The 16186-nt window shown below is 32.4% G+C and overlaps 1 protein-coding gene across 10 annotated transcripts in view; it reads left to right on the plus strand.

The window, feature by feature from the left end:
- LOC118181277 (meiosis inhibitor protein 1-like) overlaps nt 1-16186 on the plus strand; it is a 223644-nt gene that overhangs the window by 98075 nt on the left and 109383 nt on the right. For all 10 annotated transcript variants that reach the window (XR_015041844.1, XR_015041845.1, XR_015041843.1 and 7 more), the window contains exons 6-9: nt 5524-5742; nt 7339-7384; nt 12511-12581; nt 15967-16066. Coding sequence is in view for 7 of the 10 variants with exons in the window: in XM_085819592.1 (XP_085675718.1) it covers nt 5524-5742; nt 7339-7384; nt 12511-12581; nt 15967-16066 (436 nt within the window). In the remaining 3 variants the exon portion in view is untranslated. The remainder of the gene's footprint in view (nt 1-5523; nt 5743-7338; nt 7385-12510; nt 12582-15966; nt 16067-16186) is intronic.

Here is a 16186-nt window from a genome sequence, read left to right on the forward strand (position 1 = left end):
CATTAATAAATCAAGAGATAGTGAATTTTATGCTCGACTGAAAAATGACGTTAGAAGCTCAGCCTTTTAGATATTCCCATCAAACTATTAAATTATAAAATAAGAAAAAATCTTATTTAAAAAAAATCTGAAAAATTTCAAATTTTAACAGTCTTTTAGAGTTTTCCATCAAACTATTAAATTATAAAAATAAGACAAAAATTATTTTTAAAAAATCTCAAAGATTTCAGATTTTAACAGTCACCCAAAGGGGTTTGTTAGGGCTATTTACATTCTAGCTGAGCGCAGTCTATCAGTCTGCTGTTGCATTTCCCTCCTGATAAGATATTTTTTTTATTATTTAAGCATCGTTTTCTTCGTACTTCCGCTCGCTACATACAGTTAAATTAAAAACGCATAGCAACGTATATTTAGAATTCTCGATGCAGTGTTAAGTGTTCACCTACATTTTTATATTTTTTCAGTCTTTTCGCAGTTCATCATATCAATATTCAGATTTCTTAGTAAGATGGCTAACAAAAACATTCTTGTCTCTTCTGTTATTAACTTTTTGTGTGTTAAGTTTATTTACTAAGGATCACGTTTTTTTTGCACTTTCGCAACATGAAATTCAGTTCAACAGCAAAACCACAAATCATTAAAAAAAAAACCATATCTTTAGAATTCCCAATAGACAGTCTCGCGCACTGGAGATAAAAAATGTTTTATTCCGTACAGTCTTGCTATTGCTCGCTTTCAAATTGTTGAATTTGTTAACCAAAACTTCATTAAAGTTTAAAAAATACGAAATTAAAAATAAAACGAATTCGAAGTTAAAAATTCGGGCTTTTGGTGCACATGTTAGGGTGGAAGACTACGTTGTTCAAAATCTGATGGCTCTAGGTACCGTTGGTTTTTCACAATGGGAGGAAACATGCATACGTACGAGCAAATTCTTTATTGTTTAATTTCTTTAAAAATAATACAGGCCGATAATATTTGGTGGCAACAACTTGAAAAATGATGCCCCATTTATAGCGAACGGATGCAAAATCCCATTTCTAGACTAATAGCCCTTTTTGAGCTAATGATCGATCAAAGCTAAACATACCATTTTGAATTTAGGTAATATAATCTTCTGAAATGAATTTAATGATGCAGCTCTGACAAAATTATGCAATTCTACTATCTCTCAGTTTTAATTCAGTTTTTTATATATTTAAATGAATGTTAACATGTATCTTTTATTTGATGCAAAAACCATATCAAGCAAATTTTTATGTTTCGGTGTAAAACGAATATCTACTGTAAAATTTTAATTTATATCTACTGTAAAATTTTAATTAAAGAAGAAGTGAAATTTTTGGTGAATTACAAGGAAATTTACCAATTTTGGGCTATCGAAAAATTTTAAGTTGTGGTTCAGCAAAAAATACTTTTGACTTAATAACTGAAACTCTAAAAAGTATAACGCCTTCCGATTGTGTGGGCCCACCAGCGGCCGAGCAGTAACGTCGCTGAACACTGGTAGTTCGGTCTGAGTTTCGAATCCCGCGAACGGGTTGGCTGCATGGGTGTTTTCATGATTCTCCCCATGTGTAACGTGTATACGAGCCAGTTCCCCCTAGAAAGTCCTCCACGAAGGCATTCCTCCCCTTAGGCAGATAGCCCTAGTGAGCTTTGCCATAATTAACTGATATCCAAATGCATTTATTTAGATGTTATTTCACGTTTTATGATACATTTTAAAAATTATTAGAAGTAAATTATCATTTTATTTAAATTATCATCATCTTTTTATTAGATATTTTAAAAATTGTTAGAAATAAATTACCATATCCAAATATTTGTAATTATTTCTGAAGTAAAATACCTCTTCAGATATCAATTTTGATGAATTTATACTTCTTTTACTGATAATTTAGAGATGTAGCCTTTGTTGCTAATTTGCAATGCTCATATCTTTAAAGTGACCTGTTTCGCGATAATTCTGCAACAACGTGATTTTGATATCCATTATTAATTATGAGATGTATCACTGAAGCTGAAATCTGTGTCTTAAATTTTTTTAAGAAAACTAAAAAAAATTACTTAAAAAAATTACATTTGTGCTCCGAAATATGTCAAAAATTTATTTTTACTTTCTGCCTTCACAGCCGCCAAGCTTTAACCTGATTTTTCAAAAATTAGCCTTTTTCTATCATTTCTATTGTCTCACTACCAAACTGTCCAGAAGATGTATATCTTAGCACAGGAGAAAGTTGTGATTTTTAGGAAATGTTTTTTTTTATTTGATTATGACAAAGGACTCGGAAGGCTATCTGCCTACAGGAAGGGATGCCTTTGTGGAAGACTTTTTAAGGAAAACTAACCCTTTATACATGGGGAAAAATACGCAAACGCCCATGCAGCTAGCCCATTCGCCGAGATTCGACCACAGGTCGAAATAATAGCATTCAACATCTTTACCGTTCTGACGCTGGTCAAACTTTAGAAGGAGGCTCACCAGCGGCCGAGCGAGCGGTAAAGTCGCTGAACACTGGTAGTTCGGTCCGACGTTCTTAATCCCGCGAACGGGCTGGCTGCATGGGCGTTTTTGTGGTTTTCCCCATGTGTAACGTGTATACGAGCCAGTTTCCCTTAGAAAGTCCTCCACGAAGGCATCCCTCCCCTTAGGCAGATAGCCCTAGAGGCTTTGTCTTACTAACACACACACATACACGAACTTTAGAAGGAGAAGAGAGAGCAGAATAAATATAAACAGAGGGAAAGATCTGTTGAGTGCCTCTCTGTTCCTTTTCTCCTTTGGCGAAATTTTTGTCTTTCCAGTTAGTGCTAACAGCTATTAATATAAAATGGCTGTGCTAAATGGTGGTGTCTTTCAAGTTAGTAGGTATAATTATTAGCTTGTTGGGTGGAGCCTTTGACTATTTTCATATTATTTGTGATTGAACTTCTAATTTCCTTAAGTTAATTAATGCTAGCTCTCTTAATTTTCCTTCAATAACCCAAGAAAGTAGGATTAAATAAGTGTTAAATTTCATAGTAAAACTTGAAGTATTACTTACTTACCTTAAGCTGAATATCAGAAACTAGGGAAAGATGAAACCCGCCTGAAATCTTAGGGTCTCACTTGAGAGTAGCGTGATGAGTGAATCGGTATTAATAATATATTTTTAAAAACTCATTTTTATCCAAATTTAACTTTTTGAGTTGATAAATTCTTTTTTTTTCCGTAGCAATATGTTGCTCAAATTGAAGGAATAAAATATTTGTTAAAATTGTTGTAGTAGCCATAATCATGTTTTAGACCGAGTTATATATAGTTACAGTATAATATGCAAGGGAAGTGCATTTTTAACACTAAGAGGTAATCATAGCAATCATTATTAGCCCAAAGGGTCGTTAGATTGAAAGGACTATTAGTCTCCAAACGGCATTTTGCATTGTTTCACTTTCTGCGTTGGTTTATTTTTCAAACTGTTTGTCACCAAATATGCCAGAGTTACATAAGCTATACATACCAAATATGCTAAGGCTGCTAGAAGTTCTAACTGTAAACATTCAGGCAGTCGGATTAAATGCACAGACAACTAATTCGTATTCTAGTGAGAACTACGAAAGAAAGAAATTATAGTTAAATCATAATAACTGGTTAATTAACATAAAATCTTATAAGCATATACCTAGTTTTAAGAAGAAAGGCAGGATATTCAAATAAAAAAGAGGATTTATGGGGCTGTTATAAAACTAAAGTCAGAGCTGTATCTTCGTTGACAGAAGAATTTTATTTTATATACTTTTTACTTCCTTCTACGAAGTAAAGGAAGTATTGTAATCACGAAAATTCCGGGTGGCATATTTCAACGAAAATATCCATTTTGACCACTAGCGAATCCAATTTAACGTTTTTGCGTGACATCTGTACGTAAGGACAAAATAAAAGACTCTTTTTCCTCAAACGAATTAATAAAACTAATTTAAAATGGATTCAGAAGACATTTTTTTATCGCCTGTACGTGCGTACATTTGTATGTATCTCGCATAACTCAAAAACGAGTATTACTCGGTTCAGTGAGCTCAGTATTTTTATTTTTATATGTTGGTAAACTGTGCATTTATTGCTTTAAAAATAATCGAATTATGTTTTTCTTATCATCCATTTAAGATTTTTATGCCTTTAGTTAATCTGCATGCAATACTTGTAGAATTATCAACAACTTGAAAGCTGTGTAAATGCGATTAGGCCAAATTCTTTTTGCTATAGCAGCCAGATACTGTTTTTAATTGTTTTAACTGTATTTGGTGTTTTATGTTTTTCTATATTTTTCAATTCTTAGTGAAGGTATTTTGAGTTTTTATTATTTTTGCCTTGCCGCGAAGTGAAAACTAAATTGATTGAATGAGAAATCTATCTCTAATGAAATTCGAGAAAATACGTTTAAATGAAATGCAGCAAAAAATGCGTATGATTTAATATTCTGTACAAGGAAGTCATGCGGTGTCCGCATCAGATTTTTTACCTTACATGTATATATCAACTTATTCAGTGCATCTGTAAAGGCCCTTTAACAATATTCTAAATATTTGGAATGTAATCTAATATAAATAACATAACCTTTTTATTGGATTGAGTTTGAATGTATTTCCATAGTAATGTTCATATATGTCACGTTAACACTCGAAGTAATTTAACTCTACTTAATATTTTTCAAATCATCATCTGTGGATATAATAGGGTGTACAGAGCCTTACCCCAATCAGTTGTACGCTGTATATTAATTCTTTTTCTAAATAAATTTCTATAACTCACTGTATAGACATCTAGGCTAAATAATTTTAATTATGTGAAAACAAATATCAGTACTGTAGTGCATCTGCTGCGAATATTGATTTACTATAGACCAATAAAAATATAATGCGAATTTGGCAAACTGGAGTGGAAACTTAAAGAATACTCAGAAAAATATGAATAAAAACTGTTGATTTATTGAAGAATTTTTACATAGCAGTTTCCTTCTTGCTGATGTTTTTAACGAATTGTTTAAATTTTTCCATGGCAATAGATTAAACAAGATTCATTGAAACTTGAAAAAGTAATTTTCAGATTGAAAGCTCATTGTTTACTATGATAATGTCGCATCAGAGTCCGAATCATTTTATTAAATAAATCATTTTATTAAATAAAATACTAAGAGAGATAGCCAGAAGGCATAAGAATAACTCTTAACAATAAAATTAGACTAGACTTCAGACAAATTCCTAACACCTTGCTTCGATCTTTCTTTCTGCATATTTGCCAGTTGCATGGATTAGGAGACTAACTAAAATATGAATCATTTCTTAGAATTCCAATGGTGCTTACAAAATCCTTAAGGTAATATCAAATAAGTATTTTCTTTTACGTGATCGAATGTTGCTATAATAGTTCAAAATTTAAAGTTTATTTAATTTGTCATGCAGTGCATTAAGTTTTACCTATAATGTATTCTAGTTATAAATTTTATTTCCATTTTTCCTGTAATTTGTTTATTTGCTTTACAGCACTACTAAAAGTATTCTTAAGCAAAGAACCTAGAAGATTTGGTATGTTTTTTGAGAATTCAAGTAAAACTTCGGATTTCTCCGTAATTATCAAAAAGATGATTCTGTCTCCAGATTCCTCATTTCAAGTGAGCATCATTCAAACTCTGTGCCATATACTATCAGATTCCTCAGAATATGAAAATCATGTTCACCTTCTACTAGCAGCAAATATTCCAGGTTAGTTACGATTAGTTATTTAATATACTGACATCGAGAAACAAAAGTTTAACTTAGTTTTCATTAAAGCATATACAAGAACATCTGCAGCATTTTAAATAGAGTTGTGAGGTTTATCTATTTATTTTGTACTAATAGTTCATTTTAAGTTTTACTACTTTCTTATTACTCTCTTTTCATGCCAGAAACTAAAGGAAACAGTGAGCGTTTATTTTGATAAAGGTATAAAGAAGTACTACTACTTAAGCAAGAGTTTCGGAAGTTAATTTTAGAGCGTGTCTGCTTACTTCCAGCCCACATTGTGCCGTGATTATTAGTGACTTGATTGAGTTGCTTTGAGTGCTTCTAGCCATTTGGCTTTGTCTCAATGGATTTCTACAAACCAGAGCCTTGCCTGCACGTTAAATTATCCTATGAACAGTTAGGCCAAACTACCACATTTTGAATTTGTTCAACGTATGTATTTCTGTTAATCCAGAAGTGTTTGGCTTGTGTAAGCCCAAGTTGGGTAATTGTTAAGTTTGTGTTCGAATGAAAGTGTCTTTTATACACCCTTCCTCTGAGTTTTGTTTTGTTTCACAAGACCGCTTCAGTAGTCTTTTTAATGGTCTATAGTGTATGCTCCTTAAGAGAACTAGACTTTATAAATTATATGAAAATGATCTTTTGCTGATTTTCTTTGAAATTTAAAACATAAAATAGTAACTGATTAAAAATATCAGTTACCATAGGAAGAGAAAACAATAGACGGAAGTGAAGATAGCTTCTTATTTCCCTTTTGCAGTCAAGTGGTTCTTTTTTTGTAGTTCTTTGGAACAATTCCATATGTGACTGTGGTCGAGTGATTGCGACGTTAAGGACGTAATGTATTATATTCATGATGCTGAACTCACAATACTTCTTATTCAAATGCTTTCAAATACAGGACACTTATGAAATTTTATTTATTAAGCTAGTTCTAAAAAATTGTAAATTTTCCGTTTATATTGCATTGTTAACTACTAAAATGTGCATAAATTATTCCATTTTGAACTGTTTATTTACACATGAAAATTCTGAAAACTTCTTATATGTTAAAATAATTAGTATAATATGTTAGTATAATAGTTAAAATAATTAGTATATATAGTCATTAAAAATGAAGAAAATTCGATAATTTGGATATCTGTACTGCTTTAAAATTTTATCCTTTATTGTGAATATGGAATATATTTCTATTAAAGAAAAGTTGTCATCATTTATTAATTTTTAATCAATGAACTAGTTTCGAAAATTACGTGCACGATATTTTAATATTTACTATGTTTTAAGATATAGGATGTAACAATAAGGACTATATATCATCATATTGAAGAAAAGGAAGGTTAGAAATGCAAAATATGCTTCATGCAAAATATATTTCAAATATTATATTCTGACCAGATTGTAAAACCAAAAACACAATTCGGTGCGATGAATTTCAAATTTAAAGCTTTTTTTAAAATTTTTTCCAGGTTTGTGTAATTTATCTGATTGATACATTGACATTTGAATGATCTATTTCATTAAATATAAATGTGTATAAAAATTATAGTAACGATTTTTTTATATTTTTAGAATTATTGTTTGAAGCAGTATGCATCAAAAATGACCTTTTAATTGAGTAAGTAATGGTTGTTGATTAAAAAATAATGCACTAACATTATTTAAAGTATCAATGTAAAATCAAGCAAAAATTAAACTTACATAAGCGTAAATTTAAAATAAAAGTTTTTATTGTTTCCGAGGCTGGGCTGACACAGGTCTGTCTTCTTGAAAAATAAGAATATTTTGCACTTGAAGCTTTGTGTCCGATCACTGTTTCTAACACAAAGGCAAAGCTATTTTTGCTGCCGGGAAGAGGAACCAGAATTTGCCCTTGAAAGCAATAGACATTTATTTGAAAAGTCTATGGAGACATTATGAATTTTTTTTATACAGGAAACCTTGAAAAAATTAGCAATGTCCTAGCCGGGACTCGAACCTGGACATCTCGAATACGCGCCGAGTGTGCTAACCGTAACAGCACAAAGGCATGCCAGAAAGAGAAATACCTTGAATACTCCCTCTTTTAAAGATCGACTGGGGATTAGGGGACTCAGTTGCCAAATCCTGGTGGTGAAGAATCAAGAATCATCATCCACCACCTTTTAATTTGGGCACCCCTTGGAATCATTAGGTTATTTTGATGCTGTAGATGAGAAAAATGTGCAGTGCCCTCCCTGAGACTCGAACATGGACCTCTCAAATACGCATTCGAGAGTGCTAACCTTTACACCACGAAGGCATGCCGGAAGGGGGAGAAATACATTATAAATCTCGAAGGTGTTTTCTCCCTCCTTTCCGCATGTCTTCGTGCTGAAACTGGAATCATGTTCGACGTATCTTCGTGAGGTTCAGGGCTCGAATCCTTGCGAGGGCATTGCTCATTTTTTACGTCTCCTTCTTCGAAATAACCGAATGACTCTACAAATGGTGCCCGAACTAAAAACTGTTAACCGATAATTTGTCTCCACAAGAATTTGGCAAATGGGTCCTCTAATTCCCAGTCGCCCAAGGTATTTTGTCCCAGCTTTCCGCATGCTTTCATTGTGTAACTGGAAGCATACTCGACGCGTATTCGAGAGGTCCAGCGTTCGAATCCCGGTGAGGGCTGTGCACATTTTTCATGTCTTCTGCTTCAAAATAACCTAATGACTACAAATATAATATTGCCTTTTTGCCTAATTTAAAATTTTACGTTGGTATTTAGGTTCTAAAGCTAGAAGTGTGAAACTGGATATGTGACCTTGTGGGATGGGTTTGGGAAGGTAGGAGGAAGGACAGGGAACATTCTTCGTTTTTAGGGGTGGAAACGACGGTTAGAAAACCCTCAGCAGTCTCTCAGACCGCTCACAGCAGTTAAAGGTTAAGCTTTAAACAATTTGTTGGATGTTTAAGCGAGTTGTTGGTACAAAATTATGTCGTTCTTAAATACTACTTAAAATATAATACATTTATTCAATAAGAATTTCAAAAACTTAGTAATAACAGGAATTTTTTTTAAAAAAATTTGAATGATTTAAAATTTACCACTGGAGCTCATGGCTTTAGATTCCCCGATTTTATCGAAATTCTGAATACTTAAATAAGACTTTGCTAAATGATCCATTGCTAAAGTTTCTTTAATTTTTAAAAAAAAGAAGACGATTTTTCAGTAATATCACCACTGAAAACAGAGCGCTAATTCTAAGGCATTCGAACTAAAATCTTTTCGTCTGCTATGTTTATTCTTTTTATATCATAAAAGCATATATAGCCCATTTCTAGAATTTAAATAAAATATGCATATCATTTAAAATATTTTTCCTTATTTCTGAAAGGTGCGCACTAGGGTGGGCCGAAAAACATTAAAATTTTTTTTTCTATCCATATACCTAGGAAATTATGGCTATCGTCTACATAAGCAGAATGAGAAAAAAAATGTTCACTTCAAATTACATCTTCTGTTCGCGCATCGCACTTAAAAAGCTAACTTAAAAGTTCATTCTTTTCAGTAACAAAATTGAAACTGATAAAATATGTTCACCGTTTGTTAACTAAAATTTAAAATAAAATTATCAGAAAATACGTAATATTGCTATGTTTACTACACAAAATTGTGTTTTTTGAAAAGCATAAGTAATTCGAAATTTTTCGTGTTCCTCGTGTTTCAAAATTAACGTTAAGGAACAACTACATTTCAGTAGTAGTGAGTTCAGTAATCATAAAAGATTGACGAAAAACAACAAAATTTCGTTATTTTTCTAAACTTCGAGTGCTCTGGGCGAAAGAAAGATATATTTCTATATATGAAAGCTTTTTCCATTTTGTATGACTAAGCGGTAGGTAATTTTTCCGGGATGAAACTGAAAAAAAAAAGTGTTTTTTCGGCTCAGTGTTTTCACAAATGTGTCATATTTAAGATTCTCTGAACAAACTGGCAATTTTAGAGCCTCGCACATCCCTTGTTAGCACTAATCTGTTACTCAAATTGCAAATTTTAAACTTTTTCATGAGAAGAAAAGTTTAAAATTCATTTTTTAAATGAAGGCTTAATGGTGAAACTGGGTTTTTCGTCAATTGTTTATACTTAGTAGTCTTAGCATTGTCGAAACGCTTTAGGTCCTAATGTAAATGTTGGTGCATCAGAAACACAAAAACTTTTTATACCTATAATTTTAAATTATTTCCGCAAAACACTCAAAAAGCGCGATTTTTTGCAAAAATAGCAATATTTTGTTATTTTGACTACAAAATACAAACCTTTTGAAAGGGTGATTATGATTATCAAATATTGTGTTATTATATTGTGTAATCGTAAGTATTGTGTATATTATAGATATTATGTAACTATTTAAAATGATAACTGATTTAGAAATTTTTCATGTCGTTGACAGAAACAAAACAACCGGAGGAAAACTTGTACTAATAGAAATAATTTGCAGAGTCAGGCTTTTAAGAAACAGTACGTGGTCTGTATTTTAAAGGAAGGAAACGCGATACAATGTTAATTAAAAAGATTAATTCAATACGTTTCTAAAAATTTGTAAAATATGACCCTTATTCTCTCATACAAAGACTAGGATCAGAATATATTGGCCATGTTTCTGCCTCTATAAGACTTGCTAAAGAAATGGTTTCTACCATAATTTTACATTTGAGTGAGATTTCCTTTGAAGGAAGTGATGGAACTGTAGTTGTTGAACTGTAGTTGAATAATGGTGTTATCCCACCAGACCGAACTGGACATTGAGTTATCAATGCAGTGGGCGAAAAAAATTCGCTGGTTGCAGGAAACTTCCTTAGGTTTGCTTCGAACATGTTGCATTTTCCAATCTTCAAGCTCACAGAACAGTGTTTAGCAAGGATTAGTTATACTTATGTGATATTTCTGCTGCCATAAAATCAGGTGCAATTTTAGAAGATTTATAGCTTTCGCCCTCAAATGGACCACAGATCGAGTTCTTAAACTTTACGTGAACTTACGAAAACTTATTATTGAAATTAGGTAGAAGAGATATTTTATTTTTAATTGTAGCGTGCTTCTCTAGTTTAAAATCGAAATTTTTGAATCCATCATAACATCATGATATCTAAGTCAAAATTTACTGCAAATCACCAACTCAGTATTTCAGCGGAATCTTTTATTCACCTCGAAAATTTAATCCTTACAATGATTGTGGATGACAAAAGACATATCAAAGAACTAACTGCTTCGCCGATTGTTGAAAACGTGATAACTTTTCAAGGAAAAAACTGTTCAAAACTCCACCAAGACAAAATTCAAGTTCAGAGCAATAGACTAAGTCAACATGATTTGGTGGCATAGTTGCAATATTTCTCCTCCTCCTCCACTATTAAGGAATATCACAGATGAGGATATCAAAAATTTATTAAAGACTAGCACATTACTGCAAACAGATTTCCAAATCTTCTCTTGCCATAGCCATAGCTATAGAACGGTGTGTCAAAGTTGTGACTGAAGCATCAGAAAAGGCGTTTGCAGCTGACGCAATGGCTTGATTAGGTTGACCCTCCTATTAAGATGCATTATGCCAGAATTGTCCTAAAAAGCTAACTTAAAGGTTCATTCTTTTCAGTAACAAAATTGAAACTGATAAAATATGTTCACCGTTTGTTAACTAAAATTTAAAATAAAATTATCAGAAAATACGTAATATTGCTATGTTTACTACACAGAATTGCATTTTTTGAAAAGCATAAGTAATTCGAAATTTTTCGTGTTCCTCGTGCTTCAAAATTAACGTTAAGGAACAACTGCATTTCAGTAGTAGTGAGTTTAGTAATCATAAAAGATTGACGAAAAACAACAAAATGTCGTTATTTTTCTAAACTTCGAGTGCTCTGGGCGAAAGAAAGATATATTTCTATATATGAAAGCTTTTTCCATTTTGTATGACTAAGCGGTAGGTAATTTTTCCGGGATGAAACTGAAAAAAAAAAAGGGTTTTTTCGGCTCAGTGTTTTCACAAATGTGTCATATTTAAGATTCTTTGAACAAACTGGCAATTTTAGAGCCTCGCACATCCCTTGTTAGCTCTAATTTGTTACTCAAATTGCAAATTTTAAACTTTTTCAGGAGAAAAAAAGTTGAAAATTCATTTTTTAAATCATATTTCCTGTTTGTTAGAACTAGAAGAGGAGAAAAAAGACCTATTTAGAAGCAAAACAACGAATTACCTATAAAACTTTGTCTTTTGGCAAGCATTTGTTTCAGACGGGAGTTCATTTCACTAAAAATTATATGTGAATAAAATAATTAAAAATAAATTATCTTGAATGTTAAGTATTTCAGGGTAAAGACTGTTCTCAAAGCTTTTCTAGACAGAACGTGATTTTCGTTCTGTCTAGAAAGCCTTCCTAGTGATGTTCCAAATTATAGAGAACAAAACCTCATATTATATCTCCTTAAATTTTTATTTTTCAAAACAAAAAACGACAAATTGTGAGGAATAATCATGAGGGACTCAGCTTGGCTTAAACGAGTCATTTTACTGGTAATAAAGTACTATAGATCTGTATAATAAAAGGAAAGGAAACCCTTAGAATTTTATGCTATGCTATTCATTTTATTCTTCAAAACCAATCGAAAAATTATTGTTTTATGTTTTTTTTTTTCATGTTAGTTGCACTTTATTGCAGTTATTTGTGCGATTTTTAACAAACACATTTCTGTTAATCAATTAATATTTTTTTTATCCATTATAGGACTATTCTTTGTTGCCTTGTTCTCATGTCACACTATTCTTTGTTCTTCAAAACATGTCATAATATATATGGTAAGCGCACATCCTATATTGTTTTTAATTATGTTTTTTTTTCATACTTTAAGAGTGCTGTACAGCAATTGTATTTTATCATATACTATATTGTAATTTACTATACATTGTACAATAGTTTGCTCTACGTATATTTACTAAGCCCATTGTAAAGTTTATGTCTCTTAGGAAACATAAACTTTTAAAAGTACTGTAGAAACATTAGGATTTTTTGGAAGCAGAAGATATGAAAAATGAGCAACGCCCTCGCCGGAAATCGAATTACGGACCTCTGGAATACGCTCCCAACGTGCTGACCACTTCACTACGAAGGCATGCTAAGAAGGTGAGAGAAATGCCTTATGCACTCCTTTTTTTAAAGGGCGTCTGGTGCTTAGGGGACCTGGATGTGGAGAATCATCATCCACCACCCTTTTAATTCGGGCGCCAGTGTAGAGACATTAGAATTTTTTGGAAGCAGGAGATGTGAAAAATGAGCAACGCACTCGCCGAGAATCGAAGCACGGACCTCTGGAATAAGCGCCCAGCATGCTGACCCTACACTACGAAGGCATGCTAAGAAAGCGAGAATAGAACTCCGTGTGTAGTAGGTGTGTAATAGATTTCAAGATGTAGTAAATTAGCCTAACGGCTCAAAGAATACTTTAACCCGCAGGAAGAGCTCTGGTTTGTGTAGTAAACCGGCGAGACAAGCATAATGGCTAGAACACTCAACGTCGCTAACGCAAGTCTCTAAAAATCACGGCACAACGCGGCCTGGAATTGGCAGACATGCTCTAAAACTAACTTTTGAAACTATTGCTTAAATAGCATTTTTCTTCTACCTTAATCTGAATAAACTCTCGCTATCTCGTTTATATTCTGGCATGAAAAGTGTGGGTGAAAAGAGAGGTAGGAAAGGCTTTTCAACTTAACTGTTAGTTAAAAATAAATAGATAAACCTCCCAAGATATTTGAGGAACTATTGATTTTTTTACGTAGTTACTGAAAACATTTAGAATGTAATAAATTTTACGTGACAATTATTATGAAAAATTCTTCACCACTTTTTCATTGATTTTAATGTATCTCATGTTAAGGGTATATTTGTCTTTCTCAAAATACGGCAAAAAATTTAATTCTCTTCATCATAAGAAAACTCGGTAGTTTTCTGGAGCGAATAAACGAAATCAACTTTCCAGCAAATAATTCAAACTATAATCCTTATGCATCGATGCCTTTCCTTCAGATCACATTAATTGCGCATTACAACAGCCTCGATAATACGCTTTTTTGAGTGAAAATATCTGAGAAACTCGACCAAGATTGTAAGAAACTTATTAATTTCATAATAATAGGTTTATTCTCGTTTCAATTTTAATTTAGGGAATAAGAAGTAATACAAGGGAGAAAAATTTACTGAATAAGGAAGCTGATGAGGCCCAGTAATATCCTTGGAGGGCAAAAACTTATGTACAGTCACTAATCAGTGATACTGTGCAATGCCATGAAAAGCGACCATGTGATTTTCTGTCTGTACTGTGAGCAAAATGTTAGAATTCTTGCACGTGTGACATTTATTATCCTTAATTGAGATGAAGAGAAACCAAGTTATAGGAATGATTCTTTTGGAATCAAAGAAAGTGCTGTTGCGAAATTTTCAGAAGCACACTCTTAGGTGGTGTTTGGGGAGAGGAGAAGTTGAACTCTTGAAAATTAAATTCAAGCATATTCATAATGACTCGCATCGGATAGATCGCATTTCCTTTTCAGTCATTTTTTCCCAAGAAATATAGAATTATGTCTGCAGATTTGATCTATCCTCTACAAATAGAAAATGGACGAAAATTAGCTATGAGAATTAATTTAGAAGAAAACTTCTTAAATACACATTGAAAAATGCAACTTCTTCTTTGGTCTTTATCGTAACGTCTTCTTCAGTTAAGCGTTTCTATTTCTGACTTCTAAAAGGAGGCGGAATTTCCTAGTCCAGCACTACTCTTTAGACTTGAATTTATTGTGTAACAACTCTTAAGTTCTACCGCAAATTGTCGGTGTTATTGTAAAGCACGAAGTACGTGCCTTTCTGTTCATAATAATTATAATTATTATTCTGTTCATAATAATAATAAAGGGTTATTTTCCCTCTTATTCTGTGCTGGTATTATTTCTTGCCTGTGCAAGAAGTCGCCAGGTTCCTTAGTATGATCTAGTAGAGTTTATGTGGCCAAAGGGAGGAAGATCTTGTAAGTCTTCTTAGCTAACATACACTGTAACTAAATCTACTTAAAGTTCTATATTGCGATTCCTCGCAATAAGAGTCGAAGATGAATACAACAAAGGAAAGGTGTAAAAGATTCTTTTATTGAACACAATAGCTTGCAGACGGCACGGACTTAATGTGCTTACACAGTCACCAACTACCTGCGCTGAGGAAATTAAAAGATAACGTAACAAGTTAATTCAAATGTAAATAGTAGTGCAAGACTTCACAATGCGGTTTAACTTAGCAAATTGACTCAGAAACATAAGTCGGTGAGATAATAATAATTTCGGTGGCAACGATGCGAAGCCGAGATTCTGTTCTTGATAATTATATGAACAGAATCTCAGCTTCGCATCGTTGCCACCGAAATTATAAGTTCAAGAGCTGTAGAATTAACAAAATGCTTTTGTCATTAGCGAAACTACGCTCTAACTAAACTTTTCGCTACTTCAAGTTTAAATGAACTCTCTTCCACCCTGATTAACATACTAGCGAAGAAACGTGAGGGAAATAAGAAAAGACGGAAAAGGCTAACGAATTGAAATAACTACTAGTAAAAATAATAGAACCTTATAATAACCTATTACGTTATTTACAAAGAATATAATTTGTTCATGAAATATGTATTAGTCCTGAAATTATATTACCCACGGAATATGAAGCAATGAGAAACCTTTGACGGTTCGATCAATCTATACAGCTGTTAGATTTTTTGGGGGTGAGAAACTCGAAAATTCAGCTATACTCTTTCAGCGATTTAAACTGCAGATTTTCCTACGTTAGCCGGACGAGCTTCCCGTTATACTAGTCAATAAGTTCCAGAGTATCTGAAAAATATAAAATAGTGGCAGTGATAACTAACATGTCTCCAATTTTTATTTTCTTTAAAATATTGCATCCTTAGTTTTATTTTAATATATGCAGCTAGTATAGCGTAATTAGTTCTGAGATTGAAAAAGAAGACAGTAAAGATATGCTTGAGGTAATACTGAATTTTTCATACAAAATCTTTTATGGTTTATTTTCTTAAAGTCTTTTTCATATTAAATTAATTAAAGATATGGCTAAATTACTAACTTTCGTTGTAAGTATTTAGTAAAATGTAGAGCTTTTTGCAAGTAATTTTTCTGTCACTTTTAGGCATGACAACAATTTTGGATGTAAGTCATCATCTTCTGTCGGTCAGAAACTGGAGGTTGTTATGTGTTGCTTTTAATTTCTTGACACGTATGGCTTCTAGGTAATTCTAAAATTATTTCTTTTCTTTTTGAAATCACTCTTTTAATCTAGTTCAGACGCCTGATTTTGTGTAGGAAATTGACAATAATAATTATCTAATAGGCCAATTTTTACTATTGTT

The sequence above is a fragment of the Stegodyphus dumicola genome, chromosome 6 (genome assembly GCF_044657685.1).
Source record: "Stegodyphus dumicola isolate Sdum_Otavi_A_Nest chromosome 6, ASM4465768v1".
In the NCBI taxonomy this organism is placed as follows: domain Eukaryota; kingdom Metazoa; phylum Arthropoda; class Arachnida; order Araneae; family Eresidae; genus Stegodyphus; species Stegodyphus dumicola.